Here is a 20,782-nt window from a genome sequence, read left to right as displayed (position 1 = left end):
CCTCTTCACTCACAATAAAAGCAATACGTGGCAGGGTAAGTAAGGTTATGAAAATCCAAAGAAGGAAAACTCATTGTGTTGATGCTAATTATATTAGTTGATACATTACAAAGCTATGCATGGGTATATCATCCTTTATGGACTCTCATTGTCATATAGAATCTAACTTAGCTTTGGTTCCTGGTAGACAACTCATAGATAACATACTGTAATCTCTATAATAGTGAGAATCCTTTGCATAATGGATGCCTTTGTTAAGCTTGTGATATATCAGTAATTTAAAACGTGTTGTTCTACAATGTGGAAAAATACATGTAAAATAGTTTTGCACGTTAATGTAAAAACATGTTTATGCTTCCATTTAAACCACTGTATACATTACTTTGTTTTGCCAGTTATTACCCAGTCTCAGTGAGCACAAGTCATTTATATTCATTGGGTATCATGTCTATTGTAATTGCCTTATCTAGGGAGTTTAATCTATATTCAGTTGCATACATAATCAGTTCATATCTGTATGCATGTGGCACGTGGCAGATGCTTCTTAATATTGTATTACACAATGGCTGCATGCTCAAGTCTTTACTGAAAATGTGAAAAACATGTGATCAAGCAGGAATCATGGTCCTACTCCATTGGACCATACGTGCTGTACACAGAACAAACAACAACAACAACACATTTCGTTTCATGGTTCTGCCACCCGGCAGATAACTAGTGTTCCTCCTGTTGGCTGCAGGAAAAAGTGGATGAAACATGCCGGTTGTTGTGAAAGCATTGTGAGTGTTTACTTGCGACAAAAGGGGAACAAATTACATGAAAAATACGACCTTGCCACTGGTCAAATACTCGATCCACCTGATCCATCGCAGGTTGTGCATTAGCACTCCTCAAAGCTCCGACGCTCGGAGAGCATCTCCTGTTGGTGAATCTAATGCAACTGTTTCTAACCTACGTTCATATGGACAGTGGAGAATCGAGAGTGGTTTGACAATGTCCTTCATATGTCTTGGCACTTTTCAATTCATTCATTTCATTTCAACAGATAGAATTCAGACGAACCACAGACACAACCAAGCTGGACTCTTGGTAGAACAAAAACTTCTGAAATAATTATAATCCTAAATCAAATTGGTCCCAGTTAAAACAATGGATTAAAAAAAAAATCTGAACATACATGAACTATTATTATGTCCGAAATGTTCAATTACTCAGAACAACGTTCAAGAGCTATACTTTTACTTTTTGTTGTCTATTTTCATATAGACAAATATTTCACATATGTTCATGTGGGATGGGCACTTTTATCCGCATGACAGAATGAATCACTAACTAACCTCTGGCAGAGAGGTTGTTTTTTATCCTGATTAAATATACTTGTTATGTAGCAGGATTTCTTTTTCAACATTGCTTTAGGTTGTTTGGCAAATTATGAGGCCAAGTAATACCGACTCTATTTCAGTTTTTGTTGTCTATCCATATTCAAAAGATTGTGAAAGGCAATATTCTACATTTCCCTTTTTTTTCTCATAAATGTCTTTCTAAAAAAATATCTGCCATTTGTCAATGACTTATCCCCATCTATATTTGACTGGTAGTGCTAACCTTGCAATACTGAAATGCTACTGTACTTCCAGTGCTCTGAAAATAAGTCTAAAGATTTTCTTTTGACAAAACTAAATAAGGAGGATTGTGAAGCCATGGCTGATCTACGCGATTTCACTGACTATATTTCAGGAGCATCTACAGAAAATCTTTAAGTGTTTTTTTTTTACCTCCAGGGACTGCAGATAGCCTTCCTGCGGGTCACAGAGCAAGGACGAGATGCGATGGTTGTTCCTCATACAGCGAACATTGGTGTCTCTCCACAATGGAAAGATCTGACGAATGATGGTCATCCTCCCAAGAGAGCTGTGAACCAGCTCCATGATGTCTGCATCACTCACTTCCTGAATATGAAGACAACAGAAGGGTTTTAGTTCAACAACGCTTTCCCTCTGATCTTAGTGTAAAAGTATGGTGCCACTGTCGTAATGAGATTTGTTTTGCACAGTTTGGAATCATAACACAAACCCTCATTTTTTTATTTATTTAAAGCAGAAGAAACTTCACCTCAGAGGGGTTTGCGTTGGCTGTGACTGCTTTTTAAGAAATTAAAATATTAGATGACACATTTGGGGGCTACAGAGAAATTAGATACGAGATTAAGTTCAAAGAAGTAAAGTGAGACAACTGTTTGAGGCACGGTTCTTAATTTGTTGCTGTTTGTAGTCATGAATCGAGTGTATTTATGATGGCAAACAAAAGCTTAATTTGCATATTATTTCTGTCTCAACATTGGTATGTTTTATATCTAACCCTATTGAATAACCAGTCGAAAGACCCACACAGAAACATTTTTGATCAACTGTTATTTTCGACAATCTCGCTTGTTTTGTTATTCACATTAGATTGACAAATCAATCAACATTTCAAGTACATTCTTCACAATAATATTACAGGTGACCCTTGCCCCCCTTCTTTGAAGGAAACCCATGTGTGGAGTGTCGGTGGAGATCTACTCTGTGAAGGGTCAGACCAATATTCATGAGACATTGAGCGGCCTGCTCGTCTCCAGGGTGGACAATGGCAATGCTGAGGCAGACAGTCGGCCTCTTGGGAAACGTTGGGTTCATATGCTATCCGACAATAAAGCTGTGAGGTTACAGTCGGGTGAAAACGTAAGCAGCTCTTGGATGATATGATTCATAATCACACATGCCTGAATCCATGCTTCCTATCTGCTTATCCTAATCAGATGTGTTGATCTCTCCCTTTCGCTTTGACCTCTGTGGTTACTGCTGCTCTCTGTCCTCCCTCACTGTTGATTTCCTCTGGATCTTACTTCATATGTTTCCCTTATTTCAGCTGACATTCAATCTTGCAATTTTTAACATGATTTGTACAAACTATTTTTTACCTTCTTTGTCATGTGTGTATCTCATGTAATCTCCATGTCTTCTATATTCATGTTTCATGGCAAACAAACCAAATTGATTATATGTATTCTTTCATCCAGAGCCAGTGTTCCCAGATCTTCCATCTGTGTACAGCATTAGTAAAAACACTCCTCAGGTGATTCAAGCTCATTTAGTTTCATCCTTTGAATCTTTTTCTGACTCAGTCATGGGAAAATTATGAATATTCATAGGTTGCCGCGACACATTAATCAGATGAATTATGCCGCGTGGTTCACAGAGTTGAACCCTCACGTCCAAGCTAATAACTTCCCATGCCGCCCAGTCAAAGTGTTCTGTCACCATCACGGTTGACATGTGTGTCATCATAACCAGTGTTGGGAGTAACGCGTTACTGTAATTCCACTACTTTTTGCGGTAACGAGCGTGTAACGAAGTATTTTTTTAATCAACTAACGCAGTTACAGTTACTGAAATTTAAATGAGTTCGTTACTCGCGTTACTCTCTTTTGTGAAAAATGAACACTTGCAGACAAGAAGACAAGCTAGGCTACTTTAGCTGCTTCTGATCTGACATCGCAGGACCTTGGTGGCGCAATGATATTGTAACGTCTCTGACGTTATGGACTGATGACACGGAGACAGGGCGACGTTATTATTCCTCCCTTTATTGGGCATCCACCAACACAGACAGCTGCTCCTCTCAGCTCAGCAGCTCGAACATCAACAACAACGGTTCCCGTCAACCACCCGTAACTTCCGTTTTCCGACAGGTTAACCCCGCCTCCCCTCTACTCCGCCAATCACAGGCACGCCTCCCCTCTACTCCGCCAATCACAGGCACGCCCCCTCGACCAGCATGCACGGTGCCACACTGTGATTGACAGCCACTTCCAGTGTTGCCAGGTCCGCGGTTTTGCCGCTGGTTGAATTTTGTGTCCGGTGGTTCGGGTAGAGCTATTTTGCATGCAAATTACATGAATATCTTTAAATAAAATCCATATTTTAAATGAAATAATTAATTTATACCCAAATCCTACCAAACTGACCCGAGGTCAGCACGTACACGCCTAACTAGCACACCCTCAATTATATGCAGCACCTCAAGGCACCTTTGTTTCTCTTTTAATTAGTGTTAATACTGTAGGCCAATCACTTTTATTTCATTGGGCCTAATGTGGTAAAAAAAACACTGTTAAATCACTGAGACAGTTATTTTGTATTAAGTTAACTAAAAAAGGGACTTTTGTACTCCTGCTTGATTTGAAGGCCTGTTGCCCTGTTGATTGCAATAAATAGGTCTACAACATATGTTTATTGTGTTTGACTGTTCAGTACTGTTCATGACATTAAAAAAGCAGACATAAAAGTAACTTAAAAGTTACTTTCCCTAGTAACTAATTACTTTTGATATACAGTAACTAGTAAAGTAATTCAATTACTTTTAAAAGAAGTAACTAGTAACTTTAACTAATTACTAATTTTCAGTAACTTGCCCAACACTGGTCATAACCTGACCTTGCAGTGACACTGACCAATGGGACATGACTGTTTGAATGGAAAGTACAGATGACATGATATATTTCACTTGTACAATATGCACCCACAACTGACTGAAAAGAAAAGAAAGGATTGAGACATTAAGGACGACAATGGTCATCCCATGGATTTGAGAAACTCCCGAGAAGCATTGTCATCATCGAAATTGGTCTACTCTATGTGATTAATGAGAGCGCGTTGAATCCCAAAATTGCTTTTTATTAAATGGTCAAAAGCATGTAACATCAGACGATGCTTTTAATATCTAGAGTTATTGCACAATTAGTTTAGGTGTTAAGCACCTTGAAAGTTACAGGGACCAAAATACATTCACAAATCAAGTTCAGATGACAGATTATCTTCCTGGTGTTGCTCAGTCAATGTCATTAATCATTCACAAGAAATACATTGCAAAAATATTGCTAGTAATCATGGCATGGATTTAATTAGATATTGAGATGCTTTCCGAATCTGCAGGCAACTAAATTGAGAAGTAATAGGAGTCAGGGAAGAAGAGCAAAGCACAGTGTGCATGACATCTTCAGCTAAACAAAACTCATAGAAGTGTTTTTTTATGTGCTTTTCTTGTTCTGAAAATGATCTCAAAATAACTTTATTATCGAGATGATATAATCGGATAATAGGTGACCTATTGTCCTTTTGCAATGGGGGAAAAGTAACACAAGCAACGAGCCTCTGCTCTACTCTGACTTAACTGATCTGATTTGTAATATACTATATATCAACGCTTATAATAAATCCAAGCTTTCTTCTTCAACATCAAACCATAAAAATGATGTCTCTGTAAATTATGTAATTGTTTTTGCAATTAAATCAAGGCTATTTCCTAGTCAGGCAGTGTTGTTGTGCTGAGAATTGATGATTCATCAAGAATCGCAGACACAATTAAATGAATAGCGTATGGCAGGGAGAGTAAAGGCTTAGCTGGTATATTGTAGAATAACAAGTACAGCCATCACTGATTTGCAATTAGTTGCATGTGATGAAAAATTAGTTTACAAAAGGTTTTACAATAAAACAGGTCTACAGTCCTTACATGTACATAATTACATAGAACTTTTTGCAGGATTTCTTTTCTTGCATAACGATCTTCAATGATATGTATTTTTGCCTTGTACTAGCAACAATGTGCAAGCGTTAAGTCAGAATAACGCTACACGTGTAATAAAAGTCAATAAACTATTAACCCTTTTTACACGTTTAAATTCTCAAACTGCTATGTTATGCTTATAATAAAACCAGCTATTGTTGTATTGGCTTTATTAATAATACTCTCAAGCACTGCGAGTGAAAACTCATCGCATTAAGTAGTTTGTCAACTGTAGTACATCAGACGTTCATTACTTTTAAATTGCTTGAACTGTGTTGAAAAAGTAGCCACAAGTAGAAGCTGTGGGAGCTTTTGTGAGCAGGAGTTGGATGTGAGGAGGTTGGATAAGGATAACACTTTTCATTAAATCAGAGGAATCTCAGGTACTGTAGTAAAGTAGAAATGTGGTTCAGTCACGACTACTTGTTTCCCATTAATTATCAAGGATTTAGAAAAGTTCATATGAATATAAATAAAAACATACGTATGTGCATCTTCTCGTATTTAACACCACTACTTAAAATAAAAATAAAAGAAAGGCTGGCTGCTCACCAGTCACGATCGCCTGAAAGGGAAGGACTTTTAAACTGAAACAAAGGAAGGACAATTTGCAATAACATGTGGCCCGAGAAGGCGGGAGTGCAACGCAATTTCATGCCAAATTGCACCACGCCATCTGATATGCATCAACATAACCTTAGCTTCAAGTGGGTTTGTTTTGAGGAAAAAATGAATAAATTCAGCTGTAGTGCAAAATCATTGACTAAGAGGATGGCATTGTGATTGTGTTTGCATTTAATATGAGATTGCTGCTTTGGAACGAGACATATCAAATGTGACATACGGTGCAATGCCATGTAAATAATTGGATGCATTCATACATTAATGTGCTTATTTTCACTGTACAGTGCAACTATGTCAGCTGCCCATTACACAGCTCATTGTTTATACGGTGCAGTGTGTTATCATTATTATATGCCAGTTGGTTTTGAGGGTTGTATTGCCGTGATGGAACTACCGTCTCAGCCCGGAGGTGCAGTGAGTCTCATTCAGTGAGACATACTGTGTGTGATTTGACATTACATGACTGGAAGTGCGGTAACATTTAGATAAAGTGGTTGGTGGAGGGACTCGCCTGTCTGAGGTCCTTTAGATTCATGACCATGAAACAGGAAGTCTCCTGTGGTCACCATTTGTTGGTTAGTACATCATTTTTTGACATCTGAATTGGGTTTCTGTGTAGATGTCATTGGAGTTAATGGTAGAAAGAATCTGAAGAGCAATAAGCTAATTGGAAAATGAAATATTTATTTTTCTCTTAAGAGGTCTCTTTGGTAATCAACTTCCTGTCCCACAGACTGGTTTTCCATCTTAGTTGCTCGACAGGGCAGTTACCCGAGACATCGGTCATATCATGACTGTCACCCTCTACTCTGTCTGTCACAGCACACACAGCCACCTAATCCATCAAACATTCTCCGGTGTCAACGGACGCCTTTGAAGGGAAAAAAAACCCAAAACAAATTCTCCCAGAATTTGCAATCCATCTGAGTCCACAAGACAGTGTCAGAGGCAGACGCCCGTCTGTGTTCCCTCGCCCTCCTGTCGTCCCTCGCCCTCCTGTCGTCCCCTCGCCCTCCTCTCGTCCCCTCGCCCTCCTGACGTCCCCTCGCCCTCCTCTCGTCCCTTCGCCCTCCTGTCGTCCCTCTCCCTCCTCTCGTCCCCTCGCCCTCCTCTCGTCCCCTCGCCCTCCCTCGCCCTCCTGTCGTCCCCTCGCCCTCCTCTCGTCCCCTCGCCCTCCTGTCGTCCCTCTCCCTCCTCTCGTCCCCTCGCCCTCCTGTCGTCCCCTCGCCCTCCTCTCGTCCCCTCTCCCTCCTCTCGTCCCCTCTCCCTCCTCTCGTCCCCTCTCCCTCCTCTCGTCCCCTCGCCCTCCTCTCGTCCCCTCTCCCTCCTCTCGTCCCCTCGCCCTCCTCTCGTCCCCTCTCCCTCCTCTCGTCCCCTCTCCCTCCTCTCGTCCCCTCGCCCTCCTCTCGTCCCCTCTCCCTCCTCTCGTCCCCTCGCCCTCCTGTCGTCCCCTCGCCCTCCTCTCGTCCCCTCTCCCTCCTGTCGTCCCCTCGCCCTCCTCTCGTCCCCTCTCCCTCCTCCTCCCTCTCCTCCTCTCGTCCCTCTCCCTCCTCTCATCCCTCGCCTCCTCTCGTCCCTCTCCTCCTGTCGTCCCTCTCCTCCTCTCGTCCCTCTCCTCCTCTCGTCCCTCGCCTCCTCTCGTCCCTCTCCTCCTCTCATCCCTCGCCTCCTCTCGTCCCTCTCCTCCTGTCGTCCCTCTCCTCCTGTCGCCCCTCGCCTCCTCTTGTCCCTCGCCTCCTGTCGCCCCTCTCCTCCTCTCGTCCCTCTCGCCTCCTGTCGTCCCTCCCTCCTCTCGTCCCTCGCCTCCTGTCGCCCCTCGCCTCCTGTCGTCCCCTCTCCTCCTGTCGCCCCTCGCCTCCTCTCGTCCCTCTCCTCCTCTCATCCCTCGCCTCCTCCTCCCCTCTCCTCCTGTCGTCCCCTCCTCCTCTCGTCCCCTCTCCTCCTGTCGTCCCCTCGCCTCCTCTCATCCCCTCCCTCCTCTCGTCCCCTCTCCCTCCTGTCGTCCCCTCTCCCTCATCTCGTCCCCTCTCGCTCCTGTCGCCCTCGCCTCCTCTCTCGTCCCTCTCCCTCCTGTCGTCCCCTCGCCCTCCTCTCGTCCCCTCGCCCTCCTCTCGTCCCCTCTCCCTCCTCTCCTCCCCTCGCCCTCCTCTCGTCCCCTCTCCTCCTCTCGTCCCTCTCCTCCTCTCATCCCTCGCCTCCTCTCGTCCCTCTCCTCCTGTCGCCCCTCTCCTCATCTCATCCTCTCTCCGTCCTGTCGTCCCCTCGCCCTCCTCTTGTCCCCTCGCCCTCCTGTCATCCCCTCTCCCTCATCTCATCCCCTCTCCCTCCTGTCGTCCCCTCGCCCTCCTCTTGTCCCCTCGCCCTCCTGTCATCCCTCTCCTCCTCTCGTCCCTCGCCTCCTCTTGTCCCTCGCCTCCTGTCGTCCCCTCTCCCTCCTCTCGTCCCCTCTCCCTCCTCTCGTCCCCTCTCCCTCCTCTCGTCCCCTCGCCCTCCTGTCATCCCCTCGCCCTCCTCTCGTCCCCTCTTCCTCCTGTCGTCCCCTCGCCCTCCTGTCGTCCCCTCGCCCTCCTCTCGTCCCCTCTTCCTCCTCTCGTCCCCTCGCCCTCCTGTCATCCCCTCGCCCTCCTCTCGTCCCCTCTTCCTCCTGTCATCCCCTCGCCCTCCTCTCGTCCCCTCTCCATCCTCTCGTCCCCTCTCCATCCTCTCGTCCCCTCTCCCTCCTGTCGTCCCCTCGCCCTCCTGTCATCCCCTCGCCCTCCTGTCATCCCCTCGCCCTCCTCTCGTCCCCTCTCCATCCTCTCGTCCCCTCGCCCTCCTCATGTCCCCACGCCCTCTTTCTCACATCAAGCTGCACTTCTTACACTAAATATAAAAGCTATTTGTCTGGTCATTTGTGTGCTGAATAAGTGTCGTACCCTGAGGGCTGGTCAAACCTACTCCTTTGGTTTTAAAAGGTCTTAAGTGTCAGTCTCAAACTGAAATGTTTGCAACTGAAGAAATGTTTGTCGAGAGAAGAGTTAATAGTTTTGAAGGTCTGCTTTGATTTGACGTCCTTATGTCAAATTGGAAAGACTAGTCCGGTGTAATGGAACTACTTTTTGGGTGCAACATGGGGGGACAACTGGTTTTGAAGTTTGACCTATTCCAAGCAGTCAAGGTCAGGATGTCTCCGTCTCTGCTGCATCCTGCAACATTACAATAGTCTGAGTTTAAATTGTGGACTTAACCGATGTGTGACATCTATGCGTGAGTAACAGACTTCAAACTGTTACCTGCCTCTTTATGCCTTTGACTTACTGTATGTAATGTTGTCGTTCCACTTATGCATATGCCATCCTTGTTGAAAAGATCAGTTTATTCCTTTTTGTTTATCCGTTAGACTGTTACACCTTACTGTTTTCCGACTGGAGATCATACTCACTCATCATCATCATCATCATCATCATCATTTTCCTTCTCTATCAATTTTACTCTGTGCTCTTATCGCATTTCTAGCTTGACAGCGACATTCATCGTGCCACATGTTGCTGCTGGTGGTAGATTAGCATAACGCCTTTGTTGTGAGAGTTGAATGAAATGTGAGACCGCGCTGACTGTGGCAGGAGCCCACGGTGCTGATGGGGTGGGCAGGAGTCAGCCTCAAGACGACCCGGTTAAAATGAATGTCACAACTCAGTCATGACAAGGCAGCTCAACAGTAGCAACTGTCTGCAGGGACTCCCGGTGAATACACGGGCAAGAGGTAACATGGAAAGCTATTATCACCTTGCAGTGTTTTGTTGTATGGCTTGACCGCCTATGATCAGACTAGCAGGATGTCCGGGAGTGCAGGAAACAGAATCTAGTGTTTTATAACTGTGTAGTAAGGTGGGAGTTCAAAAACCACCCGCAGCTACTTCAAAATGTGAACCCATCTTTGTTGCTGTTTGTAAAATAACCAAGAAAAGAAAAGGAAATAGAAACATACGACAAACTTCTGATAATGACTGTGTTGTTTGTCCGTACACGTGATTGAATGAAGAAAGAAAAGAAAACATATGCCTCTGCTTGGTGCGATCAGGCATGTCAGTAGCCTGTAAGAAATCAAATCAGTGGCTAATGGAAACAAATTAGCTTTGGAATTTCCTTTAAATGTCCTACCCGTGTAGATGCAAGTAAGCATTGTAGATAAATAGTTTACTGTAAATTTACATGATCACTCAAGTTGATACAGTCATATGAATTTAAAAGGCTCCGTTCGAGAATTAGAATCTAAGAAGAGAAAGGAGGACTAGTAAGATTGGCTCGGAGTTTTTCTGTTATCTTTTTTCTTTACATGAGAAGCTCTGGAGGCCAAAGTCTGTGAGAAAAATAGTTCGGCATGACTCGTAATTACATTTTCTTGTTAGTCGTATTTTTAGGTGATGGTTAGCTCCATGCACAGTTTATCTTGTGCGATGGATTGAAAGGCAGGGAAATGGAGAAAAATATAATAAAAAATGACAGAAAGAACAAAAGAAAACAGAAGAAACAAAAATCTCCTTTCACTGCCTCCAGAATACAGCAAGACAAGAGATGGGGACATATTTGAGAGTTCACAGATAGAACTAGGCCCTTTCACTTTAAATGCATACCAGGCAGAGATAACTCTAGCGTAAGCCACATCACATCAACCGTTAAGGGAGTGCCATAGAAATTAATATGCCATTAGTTCAAGCCTTCCCAGAGTCTGATGCAATTAGCTAATGTTTTGGTGGACGTCTGTGGTGATTGGCTGGAAGCATAAAGAACAACTATTTCTTTGCTAAAGTCAAATGAGTGCTGTGGCTAATATGTATTTTTTATACATTTTGTATCAAGAGTTAATGTGCTACCCTGAACTACAGTATCTAAAAATGTAATGTTCTGGGATACATACATTCAAGAATCATGTTCCATGGAATATGGATCAATATGTGTTGTGTTGAGGTTTAGATGTTTGTGAAGGTGAAGAGAGGAGGTTACTTTTCATTTAAATCCATAGACATTGATGTGTGTGTGTGTGTGTGTGTGTATGTGTGTTAGGCAGACAGCGCCAAGACTAATATTCCAAGTGTATCAAGTGGGTTGAAACCTTTATCGGATGTCTTTCATCCAGTGCTTTTAGTATCGGGCCAATCCTTCCTTTGACTCCTCCTTATCTCCAAATCTCTTTGAATCAATGGAAATGCAGCGCTAGGGCATTAAAGTGAAATACAGAGTTCGCTGTTCTGTATTCACAAAGTGTACCTGAGTTTTGTGCTGTTACAGCCACTTTAGAAGACCATTTAGGTCAATGTCACACACACAGAGCATTGGAACAAAGCGAGGGGGTTTGGGGGGAGACAAACAGGGACAAGTACAGGGAGGGCAATTGTACAATATCAAATAAAGGGGCAGACTCTCCGGCAGAGAAGTTTAAATAGCAACAAAATATGTGTCGCTGATATAAACGAATATGAATGTTGATAGTTTGTGCGTGGCTTGGCCGCCAATGAAACTGTGTTGACAGAAGCAAACTGTCATTAAGGACCACATTCACTCAGGTACATACGAGTGTGTTTGTGTTTGGCCTCACCTCATTGGCATAGACCCAGTGACTGTCCTTGGATGCCAGGTTGGTTTCCACGGCCTGCAGTGATGGATACAATGAGAAAGAGAGAGGACAGACAAAGAGAGAGGGATATTTTAGGAACCTGGAGTGCAATTCATTGAGATCTTACAATAGCCAGTTCTACCCCTCTGGGGTCTCTCTGGAGCTTAATTTGTATGATGTCCCGGATCACAGAGGGCCAGATGGGTCATGGGTGGACAACATATTGTGGAATACATCAAAATCCCAGTGGAGCATATTGGACAAACCAGCCAAGATAGATTACACTTTGAGGAGCAAATACAAGCTGAACATGTTTACATTGGATGTGAGAATAAAGCCGGGCGCACATATCAAGACCATGACTACGGAACGTACTTCATTCGCCTTTCCTATCGCTAAGATTATGAAATTCAATTAGAAACTGTGGCGCCCACATAAACTGGTGCCAGTGTTCGATATAAATCAGATTGTGTCACGAGAGAGTCAACTCTGTTGAAATACAAATTGGCATTGGTGGCCTAAAGGTGAGAGAAGCGAGCGAGGCCCTTAACCCCAACTGCTCCAGTGCAGCAGCCAGCAGATCAGACAGTGGTTGTACTGGAAAGCTTCCAGGTGCGAATGTGGTCAGGGTGTTTGAGAAAAGACTGCACTGCTGCAAGATAATCTCACCCCTGAATAAAACAAAATGTTCACCTCAAAAAAAAGATCCAACAACCTTCAAGCTAAGGTGTGTAAGCGAGGTGTTAAGGCTCAAACTAAACAGATAGACAGACCGATTTACAACTGGCCAACAGTTTCTGCTATCACAGCAAGTGACAAGTGTTACCATATCTTCATAAATTGTGGCCACCATTTTTCACATTTTGCTCTTAAATTAAATCAGTGTGATTCTCAGCACACTTTCTACCATACATATTCACCTTGGAGGTGGGAGGTTATGCAGAAATCCCAAGTATGTGTCTAGTTGGTACTTGGATCTTTGTTAGAGTATCCGTTTCACTTGGATATTGAATGGAATCTGTTGAATACAAGGATGCATCGTGCGTAATACTCTCTCCCTTCATCCCGCCACGGTAATATTTTCCCTATCTGACGTATTTGTCAGGCTAATGTGTGAACCCAGTTACACGCAGCAAATAAATGCCTTTCCAGCAGCAAATCAGGTTTTCTTCATCGCAATTCCAGAAACTGTTTCTCTTATACGTGACATTTAGAAATTAGGTTAAGGCAGCAATTACCCTGTAACCTGGTTACTGTAAGGTATATACATTCATTGAGTGACCTGCAACCCCCGGTGGAATAACAATAAACCCTCCATCTCATTATGCAGTTTTCACACCTGTCTCAAAAGTGCACACATTTGAAATCCATCATGCGTAATGTCTCAATGCATATCATCTCCAAGAAATTGCTATCATTAGTATCTCACTGAATCCCCACGCATTGAGCACAGATACGACTCAACAGGGTGGAAAACATGCTGCAGTTCTACTCAACAAAACCAGGCTCATCAATAATAGCTGCCTGGTGCAGAGCACCAAAAGCTGCCAATCGATCTTCTGACCCTGAGAAGAGTCATGATTTGATTTTAATGCTCCCTTCATTCCGAGATTGAGCTCATCAAACTGCAGGAGAACCATACAAATGAGAGCGCAATATTTACCTCTGAGGTTGAAATGCCACGTCTCTAGTGCTTGAAATTGGAGTTTCACGCTATCTTAACTTTTACTTGAAATTAAAATGTACAGGCCAATGTTGTCAATGGATGCTAAGAAATACTTATGCAGCAAAAGTGCACACATTTGTCATGGGGACTACTTTTTAGTTACCAGAAAGTCAATAAATGCCTCCGATCTATTTAAAGACATGGTTTTGTATTTGACAACAACCTTCAGGCACAGCATAACACTGAAGGGCCTGTGTATGTCTATGTGTGTGTCTCTGTGTGTGTGTGTCTGTGTGTGTGTGTGTGTGTGCAGGCGTGGAACACCTCAGGATTCCGAGAAAAAGTAAGGCTACTTGTGAAACGTAGAGCTGCCAGGACCAGTTTTGGCAACAGGTGAACGAAAAGCAAAAGCAGAAACAGATAGATGAAAGGTAACTTTGTGCGTGAGTGATTTAAATAAATAAACTCGGAAATGTGTTATTTTAAGATTATGATTTAGATTTTTATAAGAAATGTGATAATAAGGAAGCATTATTTAACTGTATTTGAGTTTTATGTTTTCAGGTGGACTTTTCCACCTCTCAATGTGCGTGTAGAGCATATCGTGCTGCAGCAGATAATGCATGGACGATTCTTTCACATGGATAATCACATTAGCACTTGAACCAACCCTGAATAACATCATTGAAATGTTTGCTTTGACAAGACCGACAACTTGAAACATTCTTTTATCAGCAAAACACCATAGACATTTAAGTTAAAATCACTAGAGGCTTTCGCCATTATGTATGATGGGAAAATATAAGCAAAATCCTTTCATGTGTGAGGAATCTATTAATTCAAATTATTATAACGACTCGCTCGGCCCTGAAACCAATCTAGTGATGAGAGCTATTGTCTGCAATGAAGAATAACTTTGACATTTAAGAAAGACCACAGCTTCTTAAACTGCATTCATTGTTCCTTACAAAATATGTCACACACTATAATAGCAAAAAACTAACTGAAGTACATAAGTGGGGGTTGGCTCATGTGTACCAGCTGGGATGCAGTGTTTTGTTGAAGCCACGGGAACGACAAGATTCACCAATTGAGAGTTTCAGCCCCCAGTTAACAAGTTCACAACACAACAATAACACAACATACGCTGTGCTCGGAGTACTTTAGGGAGTTGTTCATAAGGACTCACACTTGCAGCTCTTAAATACAAAAGTCTCTTATGTCTTAGTACAATTTCTACATTATATTGCCTCATCAGCCTCTTCCCAATCACACCTATTGCTGTTATAGTTTCCCTTTTACACAAAAGCCTGAAAATCCCTTCGAGAACTTCGATGTTATCGACATCCAGGCAGAGTAATTTCATCTTTGTGTGTTTCTTTCTTTCCATTCACTTCAGCAGATGACGCAATAGTGAAACTATCTGAGCAATGTGGTTTTGGAGAAGGAGGCTTAGACAAGAGCCTGGAGTTACATCTGAGGAATATTCTATTGATACAGCCAAAGCCTGGCGACGGTAAGATCTCAAATCAGAGAGGCAAAGTACCCCAGGCATGTTCTCGTGCAGTTGCAATGCCACGAAGGCCGCCAGACAATGCCAACTCCAATGTACAGCCGTGACAGCCGATGAGGGATTGAGAGGAATTGCGGTTCGGAGAATTTTAAAATAGGTGGGGGGAGGTTGAGGCAAGGTTCAGACGACTGAGGATGAATCTTCTGAATGCGAAAAGTTGAGAGTGCCTCGTGTCGACTTATTCAACACAATTATTCTTCAATACGGGTATTTAAATAATTTATAACGATTTCTGTTTGAAAGCAAAGCCAGTAGACCGCACACACACACACACACACACACACACACACACACACACACACACACACACACACACACACACACACACACACACACACACACACACACACACACACACACACACACACACACACACACACACACACACACACACACACACACAAAGAGATTCAGGTTGGAATTGCTGGTTAAAACAATTGTTACTTTTAATTAGCTGCTCGCTTCTAATATGAACTACAGGAGCATCACAACAACTACTGTCTGTATCCAACTGTGGCATGTTGCTCTCAAAGCTGAACTCAAACAAAACACAAGTCAAAATGTCTTGCTTATAAACACACGTCTAACCACTTTCTCTTTTTCTCACATCAGCGTGCAGGAGCTTGCAAGTCAAACAAATCCTCACCCTGCAGCCTACAGTTTAAATTATGATCTAAATTAAATCAAAACAACTGTCTGCAGTATCAACATGTGGAAAGAACAAGCACCAGCTCCCATTTGTAAAACTTAAACACATTTGCTCACTGGTTGATGCTTGTGATTTGATTGAACAAAAAAGGATCTTTTGATGACATTAAAATCAACAAAAACAAGATGTTCTCATTGAAGATGTGTCATTATTTTCTGTCGACCGATCTTAATCACACAATCTAAATCGGTGACAAGTATCGATCTCCCGATCTATCTGCATGAATTCACCAGTCTAAAGGATCACAATCAATAGCTACAAAGGGTGTAAATATGAATCTACCTTTCCAATCACATACGTGCTTCAGGGCATCCCCAACACTCCCACGCTATAAGAAATGTCTGACTATCATGTATTGCACTTGCACTTTCTTCAAACATCGCTAATAGCAGTCAACAAGAGAAAAGCGACCACACTAATGCTTATTCTAAATAACCCCGATTCCGCCTGGTTCCTGAAGTCAATATTGAAAATACTAAGTTCAGAGGAATGACACTGACCCAGGAACTGAGGTAATCAATGCTCAATTTGCAGTGTTGAGAAATGAACTGGCGAAAACATTATCTAGTGTCACACTTTGTGTGTTTACTACTGTTTGTGTCGCTGTAGAAAAGTGGATTTTCTTGGGCATTTAAAATGCAGCACATTCACAAACAATTCAGGATAGTCCTGATTTGTATTAGTCAGATTTAACATTTAAAAAATAAAAGCCTTTTAGCTGAATCTAATTGGTTTTATATCGCAGTCCAATTATATGGCTGTATTATAAATGCATCTGTATTTGCATTAGCGATAAAGGTTGCATATCTAATTACATATTGAATCGTCTGAGGGGAAAAACCCCAACATCCATCTGTCCATCCATCCATCATATACATTATCGTCGGCATATTCATGCCCCGATTGTTACATTTTATTGTCACTGAAATGCTCTCAGAATACAGAAGTGCCTTTTTTTGTTACCCTCCTCCTTCTCTCCAACACACTTACTGAGTGATTTCAATGACTCGTCCCTTGGCAATGCACAATCATTTTTAAGGTCAGCTCTCGGTACATGGTCTGTTTGAAGTGGAGGCCTTTCACAGAGTCGTTGTTTTTCTGGGGAGAGGGATCCTCCTCTGTTCTCGCCTGAAGGTTTCTTCCCTTTTTCCCCTTACATTTTTTCTTCTTCTATTTCTTGGGAGTTTTTCCTGATCCGATGTGAGGCCCTGGGACAGGGATGTTATATGTGTACAGATTGTTAAGCCCTCTGAGAAAAATTCTTAATTTGTGATATTGGGCTCAAATAAACTGAATTGAATTTAGCCATACTTTGAGGAGGGAGGACAATGAAGATATTTTGGAAGCTGTCCCACCTTTGAATCTTCTTTCGGTGGTAGGATCTCAAACAGAAGCTCGGAAGGAGCAATGAGGTCTGTCATAAACGATGTACAATAGTCCCTATGAAACAGCCTTTCCAGCGTTGCTGGGAAACAAACCGCCAGACTACTTCATTTGAACCATCGACACAGCAATAAACTCAAAAATGACCGCAGTGCACCATTAGACTGATACAGACATACAGGTGGGCATACATTGTACACACTATTAAACATGTAAATATGCACATATTAAACATATGCACGGGTTAGGTTAGAGCCTTAATGGTTCATCCATCTACTAATAAATAATGCTCACATGATTGTGAGCATCAATTATTATGAGACACCAGTCAGCTGGGATCTGCAGTTCTTGATAATCCAACACCTGAACAAATCTCCTCTGACCTTTCACTGTCAGTATTCAACACCAGGTGGCCCTCCCAAGAAGACAACACACGTTTGTCACATTAAAAACAAATCACGACTCCCATCTGCTATGGAACTGAGGCTGCTCGCTTCTCTCTGCGTCTTCCCACAGGCTTACGCAATAGCCATGGAATAACTAATGTCCCCACTAGAAGACTCACTAGGCACATTAGCCTCATTATATGGACTAAATTAGAGGAATCATAGCACTGTGCCTTCCATGCAGCATTGTTTCGTACATTCAAAATGTACATTTGAAATACTAATTTTGCAGTATTTAACATTTCATATTTAACTACACTCTAAATAATTTGTAATACGAAAATAGCACAAAACAAATTGAACGCACTATAATAATCTTGTGATACAATTATTGAATTATAATGGACCATTATCCTATACTATTTGTTTTGTTGGCATCTTCAATAAAAGTGCTCCTTTTTACCCGTCACTGGGCCATATTCCATCTGTGGACTGCTGGACATTCTGTGAGTTGTCATGTCGTGAGGGGGATTTCTGAGAGTGACTAACATGATTCGAACTAGGTGTGACATATCATGAATACCATAGCAGGCTGAAGAGCCTGCTGAGTGCAGCTCTTCAGCTGGGCGTAAGACCCGTCAGAGGGTTTTGGAGCATCAACAAGTACTTTTGAGCAGGATCCAGCACAACCTTATGAAACAATTTTTAAAAAACTAATTCTATGAAAAAGTTAAGTATCCAAGGCATCTTTGCCTACATTTCATTAGCCTAGGTGGGATTTTTTATTATGAATCATATTATGTTTTTCTCCAAAATAATCCCCAATTTGTTTTTTACATACCATGTTGTCATTAAAATAACAGAAACATATAGTCCTAAAAAATCATTTTCATAACTTATGCTACTACAGTTACAGAAAGAAAAAAAATGAATTTTGATTGATTGATTAGGGTTCAGTAGATGTACACTCTTATGGAGACAGTAAGCCATGGACACATTTCCACATCCAAAATATGAAACAATCAGAAATGTTTAGCTAGGTTTCCACGTAGAGCATCATATGATGGCCCAGACTAAACTTATTTTTCAAGACACAAAGCAACTCAGTAAGTCTGTGGCATTGTGGGCAGGCTTTGAGTTAAATAATTCGTAGGATAATTCAAACTTGGTTTGCAATTTAACAAGACACCAAAGAACCGTCCTTGAACAATACATCTTGGCAGAATACGAATTACTTCGCAGTTTTTGCAGGGCGTCTTTGGGGAAGCACCGGGCATAATCTAAACCCTTGCACCTCGGGGAAGTTTATGTTGTAGATCTTTGATGATATTTGCAATTGCATTTTTATTGAAGAGCTTAAGAATGTAATAAAACAGGATAATTAACAGAGAAGATACTGATTACCTTATCAAAAGTTATTTTTGTTCTTCTGTGACTAGAGTTACAATCAAAGGACAAGTAGATATACAGTACAGTCAATGTCCTGTAAAAGGCAACACACTGTAGGACACAAGCTTATTTTTACACCAACACTAACGTAATAGTAATTATATTTTAACAGTGTAAAATGAAAGGAAAATATAACACAGACTATTAATGTTCAAGAGAACAAGCAATAATTATACAGTTATTATATGCTGGATGAGAATTGATTTCTTGAAAACATAATACAAACGTGGCCGAGATCTTTCCCTACCGCCCTTGGGTAATGTTTAATTTTTCAAAAACATGTCCATGGAACTAGAGCAGCTCTTTGATGCTCTGCTGTGTTATTAGTCAAGAATGATCAAAGCTGAAGACACCAGGGGACGAGCTGGAAGATTAGCTGGGACAAAGACGCTTGGGCAAGACCTCCAAGTTGCAACACCCAAAATGAAGTTGACAGGCAAAATCCTATACACATTAAAATCTGTAACTATGAGACTGTATCCGAGCTAAGTCAATAGATAAGCAAAAGAATCCAATTTAAATGCAACTGAATAATGCATGCCACCATTACCGAACAGTAGTCAATTGATTTAAGGTGAGTGAAATGCAATAATGGTGTTCCATGAAAGCACTTTGTACTATTCTAAGGCCATTAGCTTGGAATAATGGATCACAGAAGTTTCCTCTCACAATGAAGTTTACAACAGAAAAACACATCTTAAGGGAGAGTTATGTGATTTTTATTTCAAAACATATAAATATTTAAGCTGTCCCTTCAGTCAATGTTGTATTCGGGGCAGGATATGAAATCTCTCTCTTATTTAAACTTCTCCTTTTGTGTCTAAAGCTAAATAAGGTGGTTGGTTCTCCATAAAAGCTGAGAAGTGAGAGATAATACATGTGTCGCCATATATATATATATATATATATATATATACGGTCTATATTTATACGAGTGTATACGGTCACACTCATATGAATGAAACGGCCTCAAAGTCACTCCTGACAAGTGCAAACGATGGTGAGGTAAGAAACCTGAACAAAATAAAGGTGCTTCTAAGATATGACAGCTTAGTTGGGATATGATGAGAATTACAGTGTGAGATAAGATCCTACAGCCCTCCTCCTCATTTTAATTCAAACTTTTTTTAAACGTTTAGTAGTTTATCTACTTGATGAATAACCTGGATAGGTCGGCAAGAAGTACTGCAAGGGGGAAAAAACCCAGGTTTCAAAGTTCCAGCTGGTGTTATTTAAGATATACTAAATAGGGTGTAGCATGGATTATTTATATTTAATCAAAGTTTTCTCTCACTAGCTCTCTGTTGGTGCTAAATGGTTATTGTGGTCATACCACATTATCTTGTGCCACCTCTTTGAAGGCCTGATTTATATCTTTGAAGAATAACTGCACTCTTACACATATTTATTATGCTGTAAACTATATGATATCACTGTACTGCGATACAATATCAATTATGCTGTTAATATTGAAATTTCTTCCCAAATATAAAACCCCTCATCATTTCATGGTTGAAAATGGCTCAACACACAATTTACGGTTTTAAATCAGCCCCCATCTTGCACGGCCAATTGTGAGATTGAGTCAACCGTTTGGGACTAATGTATCTCATAAAATAAAGAATGTTAACAAAATCTATAATCAGACAAATCACACAATCTGGTGAATCAGTGTTAATGACTGATTATCTGGCGATAGCAATTTGCTTTGGAGTGTGTCGATGAAGCATGAAGTGGTTCATTGTACACATTCAGACACTGGCTAGTTCGCTATCTGATGTCAGCCACGTGT

General features: G+C 41.7%; 1 protein-coding gene across 1 annotated transcript in view; it reads right to left on the bottom strand.

The window, feature by feature from the left end:
* Positions 1–20,782, bottom strand: part of grid1a (glutamate receptor, ionotropic, delta 1a) — an 88,993-nt gene that overhangs the window by 33,719 nt on the left and 34,492 nt on the right. The window contains exons 3-4 of the mRNA XM_056435807.1: positions 11,807–11,860; positions 1,776–1,949 (exon numbers count right to left, since the gene is read on the bottom strand). Coding sequence (XP_056291782.1) covers positions 1,776–1,949; positions 11,807–11,860 — 228 coding nt within the window. The remainder of the gene's footprint in view (positions 1–1,775; positions 1,950–11,806; positions 11,861–20,782) is intronic.

This window comes from Pseudoliparis swirei, chromosome 17 (assembly GCF_029220125.1).
Source record: "Pseudoliparis swirei isolate HS2019 ecotype Mariana Trench chromosome 17, NWPU_hadal_v1, whole genome shotgun sequence".
In the NCBI taxonomy this organism is placed as follows: domain Eukaryota; kingdom Metazoa; phylum Chordata; class Actinopteri; order Perciformes; family Liparidae; genus Pseudoliparis; species Pseudoliparis swirei.
Note: the sequence above shows the minus strand (reverse complement) of the source record. Positions and strands in the feature narration are given on the sequence as shown.